The sequence below is a fragment of the Lucilia sericata genome, unplaced genomic scaffold, assembly GCF_015586225.1.
Source record: "Lucilia sericata isolate MDLA Ls3-8-SP2 unplaced genomic scaffold, ASM1558622v1 Contig001261F_arrow, whole genome shotgun sequence".
Lineage (NCBI taxonomy): Eukaryota > Metazoa > Arthropoda > Insecta > Diptera > Calliphoridae > Lucilia > Lucilia sericata.
In genome coordinates, this window is record NW_023995214.1 from 125,304 (window position 1) to 145,210 (window position 19,907).

Genomic DNA, 19,907 nt, shown 5'->3' on the forward strand with positions numbered 1-19,907 from the left:
CTTTAATTTTTATTTTATCTCATTTAAATTCAAAAATTTCTTATATACATTAACATACGAGTGAATGTATATTCTATAATTACAGTATAATTCTTAAAATCAAGTAGTTGTTGTTAACACACTGCAATACATACATAAATTATTAATTATAAAAAAAAAAAACGGCGAAAACTTTTTTGTTAAAAAATTACAATTTCATTTATACATTTTTAGTATAATTCAACTTTTTTTCTTATTATAATAATTATAATAAGCCAACAAGTAGTGTCCATAAAATAGAAATTTGTTAAAAGTTTGCTTAATCTTCAAGTCCTAAAAATTCTCTTTCTAAAGCAGCACCCATCATATTCCAATCGCCATCGTCTTCTTCATCCGGATTATTGCCATCACTGTCATCGTTGGAATCGGAACCCATTTCTAAATCAGAAGGTAAATTGCCACCTTGAAAAAAAAAAGAATTATTATTTTAATTATGTTTCAATTAGTTTAGTAAAATATACCTCTTCGAAATTTTTCACTTGGCATTTCATCTTCTTCGTCATCTTTATTATCGTCACTGGACGATTTATCATCTTCTGCAGCCGTGCCGGTGGCATTTAAGACTGAAACATCTGTGGAACGGGAGAAAAATTTGCGAGCTCTCTCTTCTTCGTTTTCTTCACGTTTGCGTTTCTTTAAAATCTTGTCTACGGGAGGGTTTTCTAAAAATAAATATTTGTTATTATAACTAAACTAGAATTGAACTGAACTAGAACGGAACAAGAACAGAACTAGAACTGAATTAGAACTGAACTAAAACTGAACTAGAACTAAAATAGAAATGAACTAGAACTGAACTGGAACTGAACTAGAACTAAACTAGAACTGAACTAGAACTGAACTAGAACTGAACTGAACTAGAACTGAACTAGAACTGAACTAGAACTGAACTAGAACTGAACTAGAACTGAACTAGAACTGAACTAGAACTGAACTAGAACTGAACTAGAACTGAACTAGAACTGAACTAGAACTGAACTAGAACTGAACTAGAACTGAACTAGAACTGAACTAGAACTGAACTAGAACTGAACTAGAACTGAACTAGAACTGAACTAGAACTGAAATAGAACTGAACAAGAACTGAACTAGAACTGAACTAGAACTGAACTAGAACTAGAACTGAACTAGAACTAGAACTGAACTAGAACTGAACTAGAACTGAACTAGAACTGAACTAGAACTGAACTAGAACTGAACTAGAACTGAACTAGAACTGAACTAGAACTGAACTAGAACTGAAATAGACCTGAACTAGAACTGAACTGAACTAAACTAGAACTGAACTAGAACTGAACTAGAACTGAACTAGAACTGAACTAGAACTGAACTAAAACAGAACTAGAACTGATCTACCGAAGAATTAAACAACTTCTTACCAATATCAACATTTTCATCTTCTGAGGAAGTATCGGAATCGAAAAATTGATCAAACTCCTTATTCATATCGGCCAAATCGGCATTGGAAAACGACAGCAACGGATTGATAGTGTCTATAAACTTTGACGACTCCGCGGCATTTTGTTGAGCCATACTAGATGAGGAAATCTCCGATTTTTCACTATAATTAATAACATGTTCCGGACTGTGACAATGGGCCGGCGGTTGACGTTTATTGCTTTTCATTTTACGATCTAAGGGAAAGAGTCTTTCGTCAACATGTTCCCAACGCTCGGCACAACTCCACAACCAATTTGTATTGACGATTTTTATTTTGGGATTCTTTTTGGCGGCATTAACCTTAAAAGTACCCGCTGTAACGGCCACCAAATGTGTTGTATTCTCCATGATATTCTGAGACACCTCCGCACCCAGACTTTTGGCTATAAAATAGGCTCGTGACTGTTGTAGTTTCATGTTGGTGGGTACAAGACCAGAAAAAACTAAATTACAACCCCGTAAGACCTCGGAGCGTATTTTTGGAACAATTATCTTTAAATCGGGAATATCCTTGGTGTCATCATAGATGGCATAAAAGCGTGTATGTATATTTTTTAATATAACTTCTAAATATAGAAGGTAATCATCAGGATCGACTATTTCGATTTTGTTTTCAGTGTCATTGGAAAGTTTAATTTTGGGAGTATGTGTGCTTGATGGGGCCGGTTTATCTTTTTCATCCGAACCCTTGGTATCTGTATCGTTTAAAACGGCTTTATTGGGTTCTTTGTCATTTGCGGTGTTATCTAATTTATCATCATGTTCTAATTTAGCTTCTGTTGTATTATTATCTTCTTGACTTGTTACTTCTTTTGAACCTTCTACTGTAGTTTCCTCATCTTGTAATTTAGTTTCGACAATTTCCTCTTCAGTTTTATCAACTTTATCTTTAGGTTCTTTTTCATCACTATCGGTACTTGGCGTTACTGTTTCATCTGGTGACGTATTTTCCTGTTCATTGTCATTTTTAGTTTCTTTGGAAACTTCCTTTTTGTCATCAGAATTTAAGCCTTCCAAATCTAAAGAAGTATTAATATAGCAATTGAACTAATGAGGCAATAAATTATGTTACGAATAAATTACCTTTAAAATCGACACCCTCACCATCTAATTCATGTTTCGAACAACCTGGAGGAGCATTTATATCGCCCGTATGTTGGAAAAAGTGATAAGGTTTAACCTGTATCAAATTTGAAGCCATATTCCAAACATCTTCACGATCATCTATGATACAAACCATAGAATCACCGTTGGGAAACAGAGCCCTAAAAAAAGTATCATTGCTATAAAAACTAGACTAGAAAACATTTAAAAATTTTCACTTACTTCAAATTGTCCGTCTTACTGGTGGCATTAAAACATTCGTCTCGCGACAAAATGCGATGTGAAAAGAATTTCCCCTCCGGATCCAGTAGTTGGGCAATCATGTGAGCATAGTTGCGGGCACCAAATGTACAAATATGCAATTCATAGTATTGGGACATGCGTTCCAAAAATTCCGGTGTACCGGGTCTTAAACGTGTATGATACCACGGTGATGTGGGTCCATACAATTGAAAATGATAAATACCTTTAATGTTATTGGGCACATTATCGTTGGTGGTGTGTATAACGGTCTGATCCAAATCGACCAATAAAACCAGTTTACGATCTTGTAGCAAACGACGTGTATCATCGTGACCGAGTTTCTGGGCTAATTTCTGTGTGACTTTAAGATCGGGTATAGAATGTACCATAGGTACAGATGCCTCTGAAGTATTTCCCTAAAGAAAAATTAAAATAAATCAAAAGTTAGAAGTTTTTTTATTAAAATATCGATATTCGACCCTAGAACTTAGGTAGAACTGAACTATAACTGAACTAGAACTGTACTAGAACTATACTAGACCTAAACTGAAGCTGAACTAAATTAGAACTAGAAGTATTGCCTTAAAAATAAAATAAATCAAAATTTTTAAGATTTTTTATATAAATATCAAAAATTGATCCTAAATTTATATTTTAAATAAGATTTATGTAACCCCTACTTTCTAGGATACAAAAATTGCAAAATTTTTAAAATTGTCCCAAAAAGTACTATTTCATTTCAATTTTGTCCCAAAAAAGTACTATTCTACACAAAATTTCCCTCATTTTTTATTTCGTATTTTTATGTTTTGCTTTCTTTTGAGCAGTTAAGCATTTTTTTTGTTTTTGCATCCACTTTCTCTTGTCCCCCACTCAAACAAACTCGCATACACAAACAAACGCACACAGCATACATATTAAAAATGTTTAACAATAATAATAATTAGAATTGTATACCTACATTTTCGTTTTGGCGCAAATCTGCACCACAATCAGCGCACATGTCTTTGATGACCGTTGTATGGATACATTCGGAGAGTTCCAAAAGGGGAGCACTAGAAATTACAAATACAAAAATGAGATGTAAGAAAAGGATAACAACAACAGCACAGCATAATGACAAAATTATTGGATCGATATATTTACAAACTTTAAGGATAATAAACAACCAAATAAACATACAACACACACAAACTTACTCCGCTTTAACAATGGCTCCATCCTTGAAGAGACGTTTTTTCACTACACCAACTCGTTGTGCCTTTAATTTGTATATAATTTTATTTGCTATTTTTGTGCTGGCGTCTTCAACACCCTCGGTTGGCAGGGCCTCATAGAGTAATATGACTTGTGAAGCGCTTACCGGAAAGCCTTCCCTTACCCGCCATCTATTGATTCTTATGCGAGGGTGCTCAACTGGCGCTCTTATAACAATGCCATCGTTTGTGGAGTCTTCAGTTAAAATATCCGACATTTTAATTACATTCAATTTAATTAAACACTGTTTCTGTACAAAAATATTTTCGTTGCGACAAGAATTTGTTGAAAATTTTACGAAAAAAAAAATTCCTTTCTCCTTTTTTTGATTATTTTTTTCGTTTCTCTTGTGGTTGTTAATCTAAATTTTTTGTTTTTGTCTTCGTGAAATGTTTTTTTTGCAATTTTCTTTTGTGGCCGCTACTTGCTGGCAGAGTTCTATAATAGAAATAAAAAGTCGACTTTTTGAAAATTATGATAAAAAGTCGACTTATGCAAACAATGAAAAGTCGTTTTTTCGAATTTGTATTTTGCAATTGCAGAATTAGATTTTTTTTAATATCCGCTTTTCGACATTTTATTTAAACATTAGTTGAATTATTTTTCATAATATTATTTATTTCCTATAATTGACAAAATAAGAGTCGATTCTACAAACTAGACCATAGTAGAAAAAGTATGTTTTCTTTAGACTATGGAATATACTAAAGGCTATGCTATAGACTAGACTATAGATTAGACTATAGACTAGACTATTGAATAGACTATAGTCTAGACTATATACAAGACAATGGAATAGGCTATGGACTAGATTATAGACTAGACTATAGACTAGGCTATCGCTAGACTAAAGACTAGAAACTAAGTTATGGACTAAACTATAGAATCGGATGTCGGAAAATCGACTTTTTGTTTCAAAAACTGTAAAACCCTACTACTGTAATGCATTGTTCAATATGTTTATTTTTTTATAACTACAAAATAGTAAGAAACTAAAAATTCTTATAAGAATTCTAATAAAATGTATAAATTCGCTTCGTATTTTTTATAATGAGTGGGTTTACATGCATTTACTTTGTCTGTTAGAAGAAGAGAAGTTATTCTCACACCAACAAAATCAAACAGTTGAGCGAAAAAGTTACGTTGTGTAAACTGCCACTCAAATAAAAAAACACTAGAAGAAGCAGCATTTGTTTACTATTATTAAAGGAAAACGTGAAAATACACCAAAAATTTTACATTTATCAAAAATAATAATAAAATGAGCTCAGAAACGGAGAAAACTTTGAAAAGAGTTGCTGATGATACAGAGGAGAAGAAGAATAAAGAAGCGGAGCAGGAAGAGGAGGAAGATGGTGGCTGGATTGGCCCCTTGCCCACTGAACAGTCAGCCGCTTCCAAGCCCAAAAAGAAAAAAGGTATTTCTTTATTTACTTTAAGGAGTTGATAAATATTTACTTACTCTTCCATTTAGTTTTACCTTATGAACATGTTTTTCTGGAAAACTTGCCCGATGCCGAGTGCTATGAAAAGAGTTATATGCATCGTGATGTTATCACCCATTTGGTGGCTACCAAAACGGATTTTGTTATAACCGCCAGTATAGATGGTCACATTAAGTTCTGGAAGAAAATGGAAGAGGGTATTGAATTTGTTAAACATTTTCGTAGTCATTTGAGTAAGTAAGCAAACCAACAATTTCTATGATTGTTTTAATTCTGTCATCCTGTTTTATTTTTAGTGCCCATTAATAGTCTTAGTGCCAATGCCGGTGGTACTTTATTATGTTCTGCCTCAGCGGATAAATGTGCCAAAGTTTTTGATGTTATTAATTTTGATATGATAAATATTATAAAATTGGGTTTTATACCCGGCTGCAGTTGTTGGATACATTCACCTGGTGATGCTGTACAAAGTTTGGCCATGTAAGTTTGTTATTATTTAATAAGTAGGTTAAAATGTTGCTATAAACGGTTTATTTCTTAAAGCTCTGACAAAGAATCCAATAAAATTCATATTTACGATGGCCAGGGTAATGGTGAGGTGTTACATGTTTTAGATAAATTACATTTGGCCCCGGTTATAGCTATTTGTTATAATGTACCCAAAGATACTGCTATTTCGGTAGATCGTAATGGCATATTGGAATATTGGCAGAATTCAAAATATGATTATAAATTTCCACAAAAACATGTAACATTCGATTCCAAATTGGATACCAGTAAGTTGGTCTTTTTTTAAGAAAAGAGTAATACCAAACTAATATATATTAATAATATTTTGGTTTTTTTAGGCCTTTTTGAGTTTGCCAAATGTAAAACATTGGTTACCGGCCTGGCGGTGTCAAACGATGGTCAACGTTTTGCTACTCTTTCCACCGATCGTAAAGTTCGGGTATTTAAATTTCAAACCGGTAAGCTAATACGAGTCTTTGATGAAGCCCTATCGACTTATGTACAAATGCAGCAAACACCACATGCTTTGCCGAATATGGAATTTGGCAGGAGGTAAGTAATTGTCCCTTTGTGCTCTACTGAAAAGTTGAATGTGTATTTCTTCCATATCCTTAGAATGGCCGCAGAACGTGATTTAGAAAAATCCGATTTTAACATGAGCAATAATATTCTATTTGATGCCAGTGGTCATTTCCTATTGTATCCCACTTTGATTGGTATTAAAGTTATTAATATAGAAACGAATAGATGTGTTAATATATTAGGCAAAACTGATAATATAAGACCTTTACATATTGCTTTGTTTCAGGTAAATTGTTAATTTTATTTATATTTAAACAATACTAATATTAAAGATTTATTATAGGGCAAAGCTAAAAGAGTAAAAGCTGCTATAACATTAGAACAAGAGGCTAGTGAAAATCCCGCTTTACAAAATTTGGCCAATGATCCCACGCTATTTTGTACGGCCTACAAGTATGAAGTCCATTTCATTATCGATGTTAACAATTTTCTAATCGGATGTTGTATTTTCAGAAAACAACGTTTTTACATGTACAGCAGACGTTTGCCATCTGACTTACAGGATGTTGATCGTGATATATTTAATGAAAAACCTACCAAGGAGGATATAATAGCTGTACCAGAAGGACAAGGTAAGTTTTATTAATACTTTTTAATATACAAATTGAAGAGGATTGAATTACTAGACAAGGCTTCAGATTAATTAATAATTTCTTTATATTAAATAAAATTCTAAAATTTGTATAACTCTTTTTTCATGCTTACTAACCATAAATAGAAGAAGGTTATTTCCATATTGATATTATTTTTATAAAATAAACTAACATTAATAAAAATCTTTTTAACAGGTATTCAACGTGTCTATGAAAATGTGGTACTACATACCACAATGGGTGATATACATATAAAACTCTTCTACAAAGAATGTCCCAAAACGGTCGAAAATTTCTGTGTACATGCCAAAAATGGGTAAAATATTTGAAATTTAACTAATTAACAGATTTAACAAATTAATTTCTTAATTTTTATATTTCAAAAGTTATTACAACAATCATATATTCCATCGTGTCATCAAAGGTTTTATGATACAAACTGGTGATCCAACTGGTACGGGTACTGGTGGAAAATCTATTTGGGGTCATGATTTTAAAGATGAATTTTGTCCTAGTTTGAAACATGATCGTCCGTATACGGTTAGTATGGCGAATGCTGGACCAAATACCAATGGCAGTCAATTTTTTATAACTGTATTACCCACGGTAGGTTTTTTTTTGGGAGTTTTTGGCTATAAACTTTTTCCAATAATTAAATAACTTAAAATTTTTCTATTTCTTTTTAGCCTTGGTTGGATAATAAGCATACAGTTTTTGGCCGTGTCTTTAAAGGTATGGAAGTTTGTCAGAATATTTGCAATTCTAAAACAAATCCCAAAACTGATAAACCTTATGATGATATTAAAATTATTTCCATACACTTAAGTAATTAAGGTGGGTATGATTAAAAAAAAAATATAAATTTTTAATTGAAAATTTTTTTGTAGTAAATTGTTAATATTTAAATATTAAAAAATTGTCATTTAAGTAATGTGTGTGTTTCTGTAGTGAAAATTTTTTATGAAATTGTGATTATCATTGACTATAATCTGTGTTGGATTTTCGAAAATAGAAGTGTTATAAAGTTATAGCTATCAGTTCATCTGCTTTCAATGGAAACGTCTTATTCTAGTCTTCCATTCTTTTAAAATGGCAATTAATTTTTGTTCTCAATATATTCTATAGTTAAAAAAACTACAAGTCTATTATGACTTCAAATCAAATAGCGGTCTCAGAAGCCATTCATGAAATAAATAAACTCTGTTTGATCAGATTCTAGTGCCAGTGTAATTTGTCCTATTAGGGCGCTGAAGGGCGATTGAAGTTTAACAAATTATTCAGAGTCGGTACGTGTACTGTTATATGGGGGCTAGGTGAAATAATGAACCGCTTTCAACCATTTTCAATAGGCTTCGTCCTTGGAGAAAAGTATGTACCAAATTTTATCAGATTAGCGTGGACACATAGACGGAGAGTGATTCTGAACCTATTGGTATACTTTAGGTGTTACAAATATTTGCACAAACGCATAATACCCTCCCCACTATAGCGGTGTAGGGTATAATAAGTTCAATTAAAATTTAAAAAAAGATGAAAAATCGTATACAAAAATATTAAACGGCTAATAAAACGTTTTACTTCAATTTAACGGTTCTTTTCTTTTTTTTGTTTTCTTTTAACAATATGGCAACACGTATTTAACCATATGTCAAAATTCCCTCATACACTCTCTCAACGATGTTGTTTTTTTTTCCAATTTGTCAAAGAAATGCAATTGAAGTGAAAAAAGAAGAAAATTAATATTCATTGTTACAGTATTTTTTGTATATTTTAATTGCAAACTAAAATAAAAATAGTGAATTTAATAAATAATAAAATATAATTATTTTTAAAGGTATATTTAGATGAAAAAAGTGAAAATAATGTAAACGAAAATTGTATAAATAGAAAAAAATAACTTTGTAATTAAGACGATGATAGACAGTGGCCAAAACAAAAGAAAATTACCATTATGTATAATTTCCTGCTGCTGGTGTATTGTTTTTAATGAGTTAAAAAAAAGTGATTAATTAATAATATTATAAATAAAAAAATTCAACAATAATAAATTAGTTTAAAGGCGATATAGATTTTTAGTTTACTTTGTTGGATTTTTTTTTGCATTGTTTACATACTGACACACATTTTAGTGAGATTATTTAGTTAATTATTGTGGTTTTATTATACCCTACTTCAGTAGGTATAGTGGGGAGGAGGGTGTAATGGGTTTATTCTAAGTTTTGTAACGCTTGGAAACTGTGGTTTCTCATCCACTTAAAAGTAATCCAAGCGGCCCAAAAACCTTATGGGTCTTCTGTCTGATAATTTGAACTTTTAGACCTTGAAATATGTAAAATTTCTTCCTGAAATAAGTTTATATTGTTTAACTGTGTTATAAAGTAGGTCTTGACTCGGTTATACTTTGTGTTGTTTTGTTGTGTTCCTGAAATATATTAACATCTATACAAAACTACTCATATGTTTTATGAAGTAGATGTGAGGAGACCTCTATTGTTCGCAAACTATATACAAACATTGAGAGGTTTTTTGTTTATAGAATTAGCATTATATTATTTCAAAGTTATAGATCTTTTAAATTTTCCCTAACTATTAGAAATATCTTTCTTTATCTTGAAACAATCTAATAAACGAAACACTTTACGTTTCGGCTACAACAATCTGACTAACCAGTGTTCATTTAGGACTCTGTTGCATCATAAAAAAATATTTTTTCAATATTCGAAAATTCGAACTTTAATTCAACATTTTTAAAATATACATAAACTTGAAAAATGTATTAACTAAATTGAACATTTTCCATAAAATTTGAACTATTTCTAAAAATTTGTAATATTTTGTTAATGTTCGAATTTCGAAAATAAATTTTCTTGCAAAAGGTTGTCAAATTTTATTTTTCTTGTTTAGTTTGTTATTTTTGTGTTTATATTATTATTATATTTGTGGAATTTTCGACAATTTCGAAAATTCGAACTTAATTTCGAAATTTCCAAATACGACTTAAAACTTTAAATTATGTTTTTATAAAACAAAATAAAAAGTTTTTATAAAAAATCTTAAGAATTTGTGGTATTCTGACAATATTCGAAAATTCGAACATAAATTTCGAAAGTAAAATTTCATAATTTTTCTATAAAATTTCATATGTTTAGAAAATAATGATATTTTATTGAAAAATAAGCAACAGTTTATTGCACCAGGAACATTTCCTTTACGTTACCAGCTGTGCGAACTGCATCGGCTCTTAATTAGATTCAGAAATCAATATTTCCCCTTTTCTTCTTCTGTTCTTTATAATTATATAAGTTCATACTCTTTATTATCAATAATCTAGCCTATATAAGGGATATAATTTATTTTATATATAAAAATACGTAATTTTTGTTTATTACACTCATATGTACTTATTATAAAACTGATATGCTGCAGCCGTATGTATATAACTTTTCGGCAGCTTATCTGAAAGACATTCACTTCATATTGTGAGAATATAATAAAACTGAAATTAATAAAAATTTTTATTTCATTTCTTCTTTACAAAACAAATAAATTTTTATAAAAACCTTTTTTTACAGCATTACAAAAAAAAAAAAACAGCATAAATTTACAAATCTTTAAACAAATAAAAATGTTGTGATTTAGTAGCAAAGCTCAATAACAAACTCCCAAAAATGTCTCAAAATAGTTCCGAAGATCTACGTAGTACTGCCGAATTATTAATAAATCAAACTCGCATTATGCAGTCGAGGGGAGGCAGCAATCCTCCAGGGTTTGATATGTGTATGCTAAGCATTCTATTCTTAATAATTAAAATTGTTGTAATTTATTTCATTATATATTCCAGCTCGTACTCATTCCATAAATCTTATTACTGAAGAATTCCTGGGTGGTTATATGCAAGATGGTCGTATGTCTGTAGTACGAAGATTTTTTTGTTTATTTGTAACATTTGATTTATTTTTCGTTTCACTTCTCTGGCTGATATGTATAGTGGTTTGTAACTCTATTAGTTTTAATTGTTAAATTTGTTATTGTTTTTCTTTTTTTGTAATCTTTATTTATTTTTAATTATAGATAAATGGTGATAGTATAATACAAGCACTGCAAAAACAAATACTGCATTATACAGTAAATGAATCATTATTTGATGTTGTGGCAGCGGCCATTTGTCGATTTTTAGTTTTAATATTTTTCTATGCTCTAATGTATATAAATCATTGGCTTATAATTGCGGTAGGTTTTTGTTTTGAGTTAAAGAAAATCTTTGTTCTAATCAAATATGTATATTATTTTATTTCTCTTCCAGCTGTCCACTAGTGGTTCTTGTCTGTTTTTGATTTCTAAAGTTTTTGTATTTAATGTAAGTTATTAGTTAGATTTTATTTTCTTTAAATATTCTTTAAATAATTTTTCTTAAATTTTCTTTAGTGGGTCGATTCCAGCCAACAAGTTTTCGTTGTTATACTCATTTTATCCTCCTTTGTTTTGGCTTGGGGTGAAGCTTGGTTTTTAGATTGTCGTGTTATACCACAAGAACGTCATGCTAGACGTTATTTTTCTGGTAATTTTATTCTTTATTAATTGTTATTTTTCAAATTCTAATTTATAAAACTGTACTTCTAGCTCTTACTAATTCAACGGATCGTTCCCCCTTGATGGCACCTTTTTTGGCCTCACAAAATGAGCGTCGTCCTGCCGAAAGTGTAGCCGATTTTTATTCGCCTCTAGATTCAGCTCATAACAGTGATGATGAAGAGCAACAGGTGAGCAACTATTTGAAATCAATTTAAAGAATGTAAAAATTTTCTTTAAAAAATAAATTTTAGAGAAAAGTTTCTCTAAAAATAAAATTTTGTGAAAATTTCTGCTAAAATAATTTCAGTGGAACTTTTCATTAAAAATTGTTTTCAGTAAAATTTTTCACTGAAAACCGTTTTTAGTGAAATTTTTCTAGAATTTTTTTTTGTGAAATTTTTCAACAAAAATAAATTTTAGTGAAATTTTTCATTGAAAACGAATTTTACTGAAACTTTTCATTAAAAACGAATTTTAGTGATATTTATTGCAATTTTTCACTTAAAGCGAATTTAGTGAAATTTTTCATTGAAAACGAATTTAGAGAAATTTTTAACTGAAAACGAATTTAGTGAAATTTTGTACTGAAAATAGTTCAGTTTTAGTTCAGTTCTAGTTCAGTTTTGTTCAGTTCTAGTTCAGTTCTAGTTCAGTTCTAGTTCAGTTCTAGTTCAGTTCTAGTTCAGTTCTATTTCAGTTCTAGTTCAGTTCTAGTTCAGTTCTAGTTCAGTTCTAGTTCAGTTGTAGTTCAGTTGTAGTTCAGTTGTAGTTCAGTTGTAGTTCAGTTGTAGTTCAGTTGTAGTTCAGTTGTAGTTCAGTTGTAGTTCAGTTGTAGTTCAGTTGTAGTTCAGTTGTAGTTCAGTTCTAGTTCAGTTCTAGTTCAGTTCTAGTTCAGTTCTAGTTCAGTTCTAGTTCAGTTCTAGTTCAGTTCTAGTTCAGTTCTAGTTCAGTTCTAGTTCAGTTCTAGTTCAGTTCTAGTTCAGTTCTAGTTCTAGTTCAGTTCTAGTTCAGTTCTAGTTCAGTTCTAGTTCAGTTCTAGTTCAGTTCTAGTTCAGTTCTAGTTCAGTTCTAGTTCAGTTCTAGTTCAGTTCTAGTTCAGTTCTAGTTCAGTTCTAGTTCAGTTCTAGTTCAGTTCTAGTCAGTTCTAGTTCAGTTCTAGTTCAGTTCTAGTTCAGTTCTAGTTCAGTTCTAGTTCAGTTCTAGTTCAGTTCTAGTTCAGTTTCTAGTTCAGTTCTAGTTCAGTTCTAGTTCAGTTCTAGTTCAGTTCTAGTTCAGTTCTAGTTCAGTTCTAGTTCAGTTCTAGTTCAGTTCTAGTTCAGTTCTAGTTCAGTTCTAGTTCAGTTCTAGTTCAGTTCTAGTTCAGTTCTAGTTCAGTTCTAGTTCAGTTCTAGTTCAGTTCTAGTTCAGTTCTAGTTCAGTTCTAGGTCAGTTCTAGTGTTCCCCAAAAACTGTTTTAAGTCAAAATATTAAATGCTATAAAAATTCTACTTAGGTTTTAAATAATTGAGGAGTACGACATATTTCATTTCTTAAATAATTTACCGAATTCCCTTTATAAATTTAACACAATTTTTGATGGTCAAGAATAAATTAAATTTGCATTACAAATATATAGTTTGTTTAAAAAACAAACGAAGAAAAAAACTTTATAAAATGCTAAACCCACCTAGTGATAAAATGAGTTTATTTAAAACTTTACTTGAGAATGGTACAGTTCAAGTTCTCTTCATTTGATTTACATTTCTGCTTTTTCATTAATCATAAATTTCTTCTTACAGGATGATGAGTATCATCAAATGGGTTTGGATTGCTTACGCAAGGCCTATGAACTGTTGCAAGTGCCCGATTGGAAAGTTGAAAAAGTTACCAAAAAGGGTGATACAATAAGCAGTATACATCGTGAGAAATTGGGGAAGATTTATAAATTAACAGTAAGTTTTGATAAAGGAATATAAAAAATAAAATTTAAATTGTTTATTGCTTACAGGGTCGCCTAAAATATCCTGCCAAAGCTTTGTGTAATGAATTGTTTTATAAAATTGAAGAAGCGCCTCATTGGAATCCCACCATGTTGGAATCAAAGATTGTGAGAGTAAGTTACTTTATTCAAAAAGAAATTGATTCAATTGTAACTTCTTTTTCTTCACTTTTTAACAGAAAGTAAATACTTATACGGACATTACTTACCAGGCTACGGTAGGTGGTGGAGGTGGCATGATTAAATCACGTGATTTTGTTAACTTACGTTGTTGGCGCCTTTTTGTAGATGGTAAAATGCGTGAAAGCTATGTGGAAAGCGATTCTTCCGACGATGAAGAAATGCTCAATAATTCCTGTGAGGGTAGTGTTTCTACCATATCCGATGCCGATGAAGGCGCTCAATCCAGTAGTGTGGGTAGTTGTAAGAATAGCACTAGCATGACTCTACATAAGGATAATGTGGCCGCTTTTCAGACATTAAGCAAAAGTCTGGGCGCTAAAGATTTCAGCGAAGCCATGCGTATTAATTTCAGTGAACCACCTCCTTTAGATGATGAATTTGAAGATGCTAAAGATCATGTTGAAGATGAAGAACAAATCAAAAATTCACAGAGCACACAATCACCATTAAAAGGTTTCAATGCCAAGGGCCGGGTGTGGTTAAGTGCTGCGTTAAGTGTGGATTATGATAGGGTGCCAGCGAATACGAAATATATAAGAGGTGAAAATTTGGTTGCTGGATTTGCAATGCACGAGATAGAGGGTAAAACGGATGCCTGTATATTTGAGTGGATTTTGTGTTTAGATTTGAAAGGCTATATACCGCGTTATGTATTAGATACTGTAAGTATTTTCTGAAAACGAATTTGAAACTAGTTTCAATGAATATTTTTACTTAAAACTAATTTCAGTGAATATTTTCACTTAAAACTAATTTCGGTAAAATTTTCACTAAAAACTCATTTAAGTGAAAATTTTCCCTAAAAACGCATTTCAGTGAAAATTCTAGTTCTAGTTCAGTTCTAGTTCAGTTCTAGTTCAGTTCTAGTTCAGTTCTAGTTCAGTTCTAGTTCAGTTCTAGTTCAGTTCTAGTTCAGTTCTAGTTCAGTTCTATTTCAGTTCTAGTTCAGTTCTAGTTCAGTTCTAGTTCAGTTCTAGTTCAGTTCTAGTTCAGTTCTAGTTCAGATCTAGTTCAGATCTAGTTCAGTTCTAGTTCAGTTCTAGTTCAGTTCTAGTTCTAGTTCAGTTCTAGTTCAGTTCTAGTTCAGTTCTAGTTCAGTTCTAGTTCAGTTCTAGTTCAGTTCTAGTTCAGTTCTAGTTCAGTTCTATTTCAGTTCTATTTCAGTTCTAGTTCAGTTCTAGTTCAGTTCTAGTTCAGTTCTAGTTCAGTTCTAGTTCAGTTCTAGTTCAGTTCTAGTTCAGTTCTAGTTCAGTTCTAGTTCAGTTCTAGTTCAGTTCTAGTTCAGTTCTAGTTCAGTTCTAGTTCAGTCCTAGTTCAGTCCTAGTTCAGTTCTAGTTCAGTTCTAGTTCAGTTCTAGTTCAGTTCTAGTTCAGTTCTAGTTCAGTCCTAGTTCAGTCCTAGTTCAGTTCTAGTTCAGTTCTAGTTCAGTTCTAGTTCAGTTCTAGTTCTAGTTCAGTTCTAGTTCAGTTCTAGTTCAGTTCTAGTTCAGTTCTAGTTCAGTTCTAGTTCAGTTCTAGTTCAGTTCTAGTTCAGTTCTAGTTCAGTTCTAGTTCAGTTCTAGTTCAGTTCTAGTTCAGTTCTAGTTCAGTTCTAGTTCAGTTCTAGTTCAGTTCTAGTTCAGTTCTAGTTCAGTTCTAGTTCAGTTCTAGTTCAGTTCTAGTTCAGTTCTAGTTCAGTTCTAGTTCAGTTCTAGTTCAGTTCTAGTTCAGTTCTAGTTCAGTTCTAGTTCAGTTCTAGTTCAGTTCTAGTTCAGTTCTAGTTCAGTTCTAGTTCAGTTCTAGTTCAGTTCTAGTTCAGTTCTAGTTCAGTTCTAGTTCAGTTCTAGTTCAGTTCTAGTTCAGTTCTAGTTCAGTTCTAGTTCAGTTCTAGTTCAGTTCTAGTTCAGTTCTAGTTCAGTTCTAGTTCAGTTCTAGTTCAGTTCTAGTTTATACTAGAATTTTACTGAATGTAAATAATCTCTTTCAAATTTGTAAAAAATCCTTAATTCATTTCAATATTTTTATTCTCTTTTCAGGCTTATACCACTTTCATGACCGACTATATGACATATTTGCGTAAATACATAAGTGAATTGCGCCAAAGACGCCGCACTGTGCCCAAAATTAATAAAATTAATTAGATTTTAACAACTAAACAAAGGATTAAACTACACTAAAAACTTTTAATTTTAAGCAGAAAGATTGACAAGATACAAGTCCAAAATTTTAGCAAGATTTCTATTTCATTTGTGGCAAATATAAATTATTTAGTTCAAGGATTGTTTTAGAATGGTTTCAGACATTATCAAGAAACTTTTAATCAGAATTACACAAGCGTAAATTATTTTCAATACTCACATTTTTAAGGGGTAAGTTATTAAAAATCTATTAAGTAGTTTACTATCCATAAAAATTCTTTGAATTCTTTAAAAACTTATGGTTATTTAAATTAAAACTTGTTTAGTTAGTCCTTCTGTAATTTAAAATTTTTAGTAAATGTAGTTTAAAGTTGTTTGAACAAAATGAAAAGAACTGAATTAATTGTATCTCTAACTTCAAAATTATCTCAATTTTATTGAAAAACAAACAAAACAAAAGTCGCTTGTATTGTATATTTTATATTTCAACATTTATCTTAGTTTTATTCTTCTTCTCTACACATTATGTGCTGCATTACACTATCTTAAAATAATTCATTTTAATATTAAGTTTAATTCTATAAATTATTCTTTTTTTTATATATTTAAAGCTAAAATAAACTATAAAATTTACTCAAAAATCAAAATCTTGCCTAAATGTGGTATTTAAGTTCAAAAAAGGATAAGAAAAGAAATTTATATTGTAATTTGCAGCCAAAACTCCGGACAGCATTTAAAAGTGAAATTTAAGTAGAAGGTAAGTGAAATTCCATGTTTTGTAAAAAGTAGTTTTTGGGTATAATTTAACGAAGGTCAGATTATATTAAAAGTCATAATACTCCAACGATATTCTGTGATCTTTTCCTGCACTTATCTACCAAATCAACAAATCTTCTATACAACAAAACTGGTATTGATATGATACGAAAAATTCCCTTAATTTTTCGAACATCTGGAAACAAGCCAGGTTAAAACTGATAGTATTAGGAACCCTCTGTTATTAAGGAATTGGAATTGATACCTTTCGAATTTGTATGTTAACAATATTGTAATAACGATAGCGATAATCATATCGTTCTTTGGTTTATTGGGATGGTACAATTCCAAAAGTCTCAGTACATCTCCTTCACTGTCTAAATAGGTCCGATTATTGGTGTTTCGGTGATCTACGACTGTTCTAATTACCATCTAACTGACGCTGACTTGAGTCGGCAACAGCACCTACAGAGTAACCGGTAGACCGAAGTACGAATCCATGAGATAAGCCAAAGACTTTGTTCTTACTCACAGAGAACACACTGTGGTAAATCTGGTATGAACATAGTTTTTCACTGCACATACTTGGACAAGGAAGGACAATTGAATGGTATCACTTGTATCTCATTCATCCTACACACTCATAGAGAACAACATCCGACTATCTTACTCTAGGTGTACGGGTAGGTGAGATCCGTATACGCTACATTCATCCTGTATCATATACAGTCAAAAACGTTAGGAGTTGCGCCAAGGAAAACATTTTATGCCAAATTCGTTAGATCAAACCTTGGCCTTCCGTGTCAAAATCACCACTTCTGGATCGCAAATACTTTAAGCTGCTTTAAGCAATTAGTTAGTTAGTTCGTTAGTTAGTTAGTTAGTTAGTTAGTTAGTTAGTTAGTTAGTTAGTTAGTTAGTTAGTTAGTTAGTTAGTTAGTTAGTTAGTTAGTTAGTTAGTAGTTAGTTAGTTAGTTAGTTAGTAGTTAGTTAGTTAGTTAGTAGTTAGTTAGTTAGTTAGTTAGTTAGTTAGTTAGTAGTTAGTTAGTTAGTAGTTAGTTAGTTAGTAGTAGTTAGTTAGTTAGTTAGTTAGTTAGTTAGTTAGTTAGTTAGTTAGTTAGTAGTTAGTTAGTTAGTAGTTAGTTAGTTAGTTAGTAGTTAGTTAGTTAGTAGTTAGTTAGTTAGTTAGTAGTATTAGTTAGTTAGTTAGTTAGTTAGTTAGTTAGTTAGTTAGTTAGTTAGTAGTAGTTAGTTAGTTAGTTAGTTAGTAGTTAGTTAGTTAGTTAGTTAGTTAGGTAGTTAGTTAGTTAGTTAGTTAGTTAGTTAGTTAGTTAGTTGTAGTTAGTTAGTTAGTTAGTTAGTTAGTAGTAGTTAGTTAGTTAGTTAGTTAGTTAGTTAGTTAGTTAGTTAGTTAGTTAGTTAGTTATTTTAGTAGTTAGTAGTTAGTTAGTTAGTAGTAGTTAGTTAGTTAGTTAGTAGTTAGTTAGTAGTTAGTAGTTAGTAGTTAGTTAGTTAGTTAGTTAGTTAGTTAGTTAGTTTAGTTAGTTAGTTAGTTAGTTAGTAGTTAGTTGTTAGTAGTTAGTTAGGTTAGTTAGTTAGTTAGTTTTAGTTAGTTAGTAGTTAGTTAGTAGTTAGGTAGTTAGTTAGTTAGTTAGTTAGTTAGTTAGTTAGTTAGTTAGGTAGTTAGTTAGTTAGTTAGTTAGTTAGATTAGTTAGTAGTTAGTTAGTTAGTTAGTAGTTAGTTAGTTAGTTAGTTAGTTAGTTAGTTAGTTAGTAGTTAGTTAGTTAGTTAGGTTAGTTAGTTAGTTAGTAGTTAGTTAGTTAGTTAGTTAGGTAGTTAGTTAGTTAGTTAGTAGTTAGTTAGTTAGTTAGTTAGTTTAGTTAGTTAGTTAGTTAGTTAGTTATTTAGTTTAGTTAGTTAGTTAGTTAGTTAGTTAGTAGTTAGTTAGTAGTTAGTTAGTTAGTTAGTTAGTTAGTTAGTTAGTTAGTTAGTTAGTTAGTTAGTTAGTTAGTTAGTTAGTTAGTAGTTAGTTAGTTAGTTAGTTAGTGTTAGTTAGTAGTTAGTTAGTAGTTAGTTAGTTAGTTAGTTAGTTAGTTAGTAGTTAGTTAGTTAGTTAGTTAGTTAGTTAGTAGTTAGTTAGTTTTAGTTAGTTAGTTAGTTAGTTAGTTAGTTAGTTAGTTAGTAGTAGTAGTTAGTTAGTTAGTTAGTTAGTAGTTAGTTGTTAGTTAGTTAGTTAGTTAGTAGTTGTTAGTTAGTTAGTTAGTTAGTAGTTAGTTAGTTAGTAGTAGTTAGTTAGTTAGTAGTTAGTTAGTTAGTTAGTTAGTTAGTTAGTTAGTAGTTAGTTAGTTAGTTAGTTAGTAGTTAGTTAGTTAGTTAGTTAGTTAGTTAGTTAGTTAGAGTTAGTTAGTTAGTTAGTTAGTTAGTTAGTTAGTTAGTTAGTTAGTTAGTAGTTAGTTAGTAGTTAGTTAGTTAGTTAGTAGTAGTTAGTAGTAGTTAGTAGTTAGTTAGTAGTTAGTTAGTTAGTTAGTTAGTTAGTTAGGTAGTTAGTTAGTTAGTTAGTTAGTTAGTTAGTTAGTTAGTTAGTTAGTTAGTTAGTTAGTTAGTTAGTTAGTTAGTTAGTTAGTTAGTTAGTTAGTTAGTTAGTTAGTTAGTTAGTTAGTTAGTTAGTTAGTTAGTTAGTTAGTTAGTTAGTTAGTTAGTTAGTTAGTTAGTTAGTTAGTTAGTTAGTTAGTTAGTTAGTTAGTTAGTTAGTTAGTTGTTAGTTAGTTAGTTAGTTAGTTAGTTGTTAGTAGTTAGTGTAGTTAGTTAGTTAGTAGTTAGTTAGTTAGTTAGTTAGTTAGTTAGTTAGTTAGTTAGTTAGTTAGTTAGTTAGTTAGTTAGTTAGTTATGTTAGTTAGTAGTTAGTTAGTTAGTTAGTAGTTTAGTTAGTAGTTAGTTAGTTAGTTAGTTAGTTAGTTAGTTAGTTAGTTAGTTAGTTAGTAGTAGTTAGTTGTTAGTTAGTTAGTTAGTTAGTTAGTAGTTAGTTAGTTCTAGTTCCAGTTCTAGTTAGTTAGTTAGTTAGTAGTTAGTAGTTAGTTAGTTAGTTAGT

At 30.6% G+C, this 19,907-nt stretch overlaps 3 protein-coding genes across 5 annotated transcripts; 2 read left to right on the plus strand and 1 right to left on the minus strand.

Annotated features, from left to right (window-relative positions):
• Positions 1 to 80: 80 nt before the first annotated feature.
• LOC119610667 (RNA polymerase II subunit A C-terminal domain phosphatase) lies at positions 81 to 4,444 on the minus strand. The gene is made up of 7 exons (XM_037965986.1): positions 4,026 to 4,444; positions 3,788 to 3,881; positions 2,806 to 3,242; positions 2,563 to 2,744; positions 1,419 to 2,498; positions 501 to 701; positions 81 to 441 (listed from the first exon to the last, which is right to left on the minus strand). Exons 1-7 carry the CDS (start codon positions 4,298 to 4,300, stop codon positions 299 to 301), a joined length of 2,412 nt encoding a protein of 803 aa, XP_037821914.1. The 5' UTR covers positions 4,301 to 4,444; the 3' UTR covers positions 81 to 298.
• Positions 4,445 to 5,220: 776 nt separating this feature from the next.
• LOC119610683 (peptidylprolyl isomerase domain and WD repeat-containing protein 1) lies at positions 5,221 to 8,241 on the plus strand. Of its 2 annotated transcripts, XM_037966010.1 has the most exons (12): positions 5,221 to 5,501; positions 5,558 to 5,761; positions 5,825 to 6,008; positions 6,072 to 6,304; positions 6,377 to 6,590; positions 6,654 to 6,846; positions 6,904 to 7,013; positions 7,074 to 7,192; positions 7,339 to 7,344; positions 7,409 to 7,529; positions 7,600 to 7,819; positions 7,900 to 8,241. In XM_037966010.1, exons 1-12 carry the CDS (start codon positions 5,345 to 5,347, stop codon positions 8,044 to 8,046), a joined length of 1,908 nt encoding a protein of 635 aa, XP_037821938.1. In that variant the 5' UTR covers positions 5,221 to 5,344; the 3' UTR covers positions 8,047 to 8,241. The 2 variants fall into 2 exon arrangements, with proteins under 2 accessions (XP_037821938.1, XP_037821939.1); XM_037966011.1 differs by lacking the exon at positions 7,339 to 7,344.
• Positions 8,242 to 8,873: 632 nt separating this feature from the next.
• LOC119610682 (steroidogenic acute regulatory protein-like) lies at positions 8,874 to 16,258 on the plus strand. Of its 2 annotated transcripts, none has more exons than XM_037966008.1 (11): positions 8,874 to 9,047; positions 10,786 to 10,990; positions 11,055 to 11,203; positions 11,285 to 11,443; positions 11,517 to 11,570; positions 11,639 to 11,771; positions 11,834 to 11,973; positions 13,564 to 13,716; positions 13,773 to 13,877; positions 13,943 to 14,608; positions 15,961 to 16,258. In XM_037966008.1, exons 2-11 carry the CDS (start codon positions 10,882 to 10,884, stop codon positions 16,063 to 16,065), a joined length of 1,773 nt encoding a protein of 590 aa, XP_037821936.1. In that variant the 5' UTR covers positions 8,874 to 9,047; positions 10,786 to 10,881; the 3' UTR covers positions 16,066 to 16,258. The 2 variants fall into 2 exon arrangements, with proteins under 2 accessions (XP_037821936.1, XP_037821937.1); XM_037966009.1 differs by lacking the exon at positions 8,874 to 9,047 and adding an exon at positions 9,141 to 9,214.
• Positions 16,259 to 19,907: the final 3,649 nt, after the last annotated feature.

Coding starts and splice junctions, on each gene's coding strand:
- LOC119610667 (XM_037965986.1), bottom strand. CDS start 4,300: ATGTCGGATATTTTAACTGAAGACTCCACAAACGATGGCATTGTTATA. Junction 3,243..3,787: donor ATTTGCGCCAAAACGAAAAT/GTAGGTATACAA, acceptor ATTTTTCTTTAG/GGAAATACTTCAGAGGCATC. Junction 2,499..2,562: donor TGAGGGTGTCGATTTTAAAG/GTAATTTATTCG, acceptor ATACTTCTTTAG/ATTTGGAAGGCTTAAATTCT.
- LOC119610683 (XM_037966010.1), top strand. CDS start 5,345: ATGAGCTCAGAAACGGAGAAAACTTTGAAAAGAGTTGCTGATGATACA. Junction 6,847..6,903: donor TACATATTGCTTTGTTTCAG/GTAAATTGTTAA, acceptor GATTTATTATAG/GGCAAAGCTAAAAGAGTAAA. Junction 7,530..7,599: donor TGTGTACATGCCAAAAATGG/GTAAAATATTTG, acceptor ATATTTCAAAAG/TTATTACAACAATCATATAT.
- LOC119610682 (XM_037966008.1), top strand. CDS start 10,882: ATGTCTCAAAATAGTTCCGAAGATCTACGTAGTACTGCCGAATTATTA. Junction 10,991..11,054: donor TCCTCCAGGGTTTGATATGT/GTATGCTAAGCA, acceptor TATATATTCCAG/CTCGTACTCATTCCATAAAT. Junction 14,609..15,960: donor CGCGTTATGTATTAGATACT/GTAAGTATTTTC, acceptor TTCTCTTTTCAG/GCTTATACCACTTTCATGAC.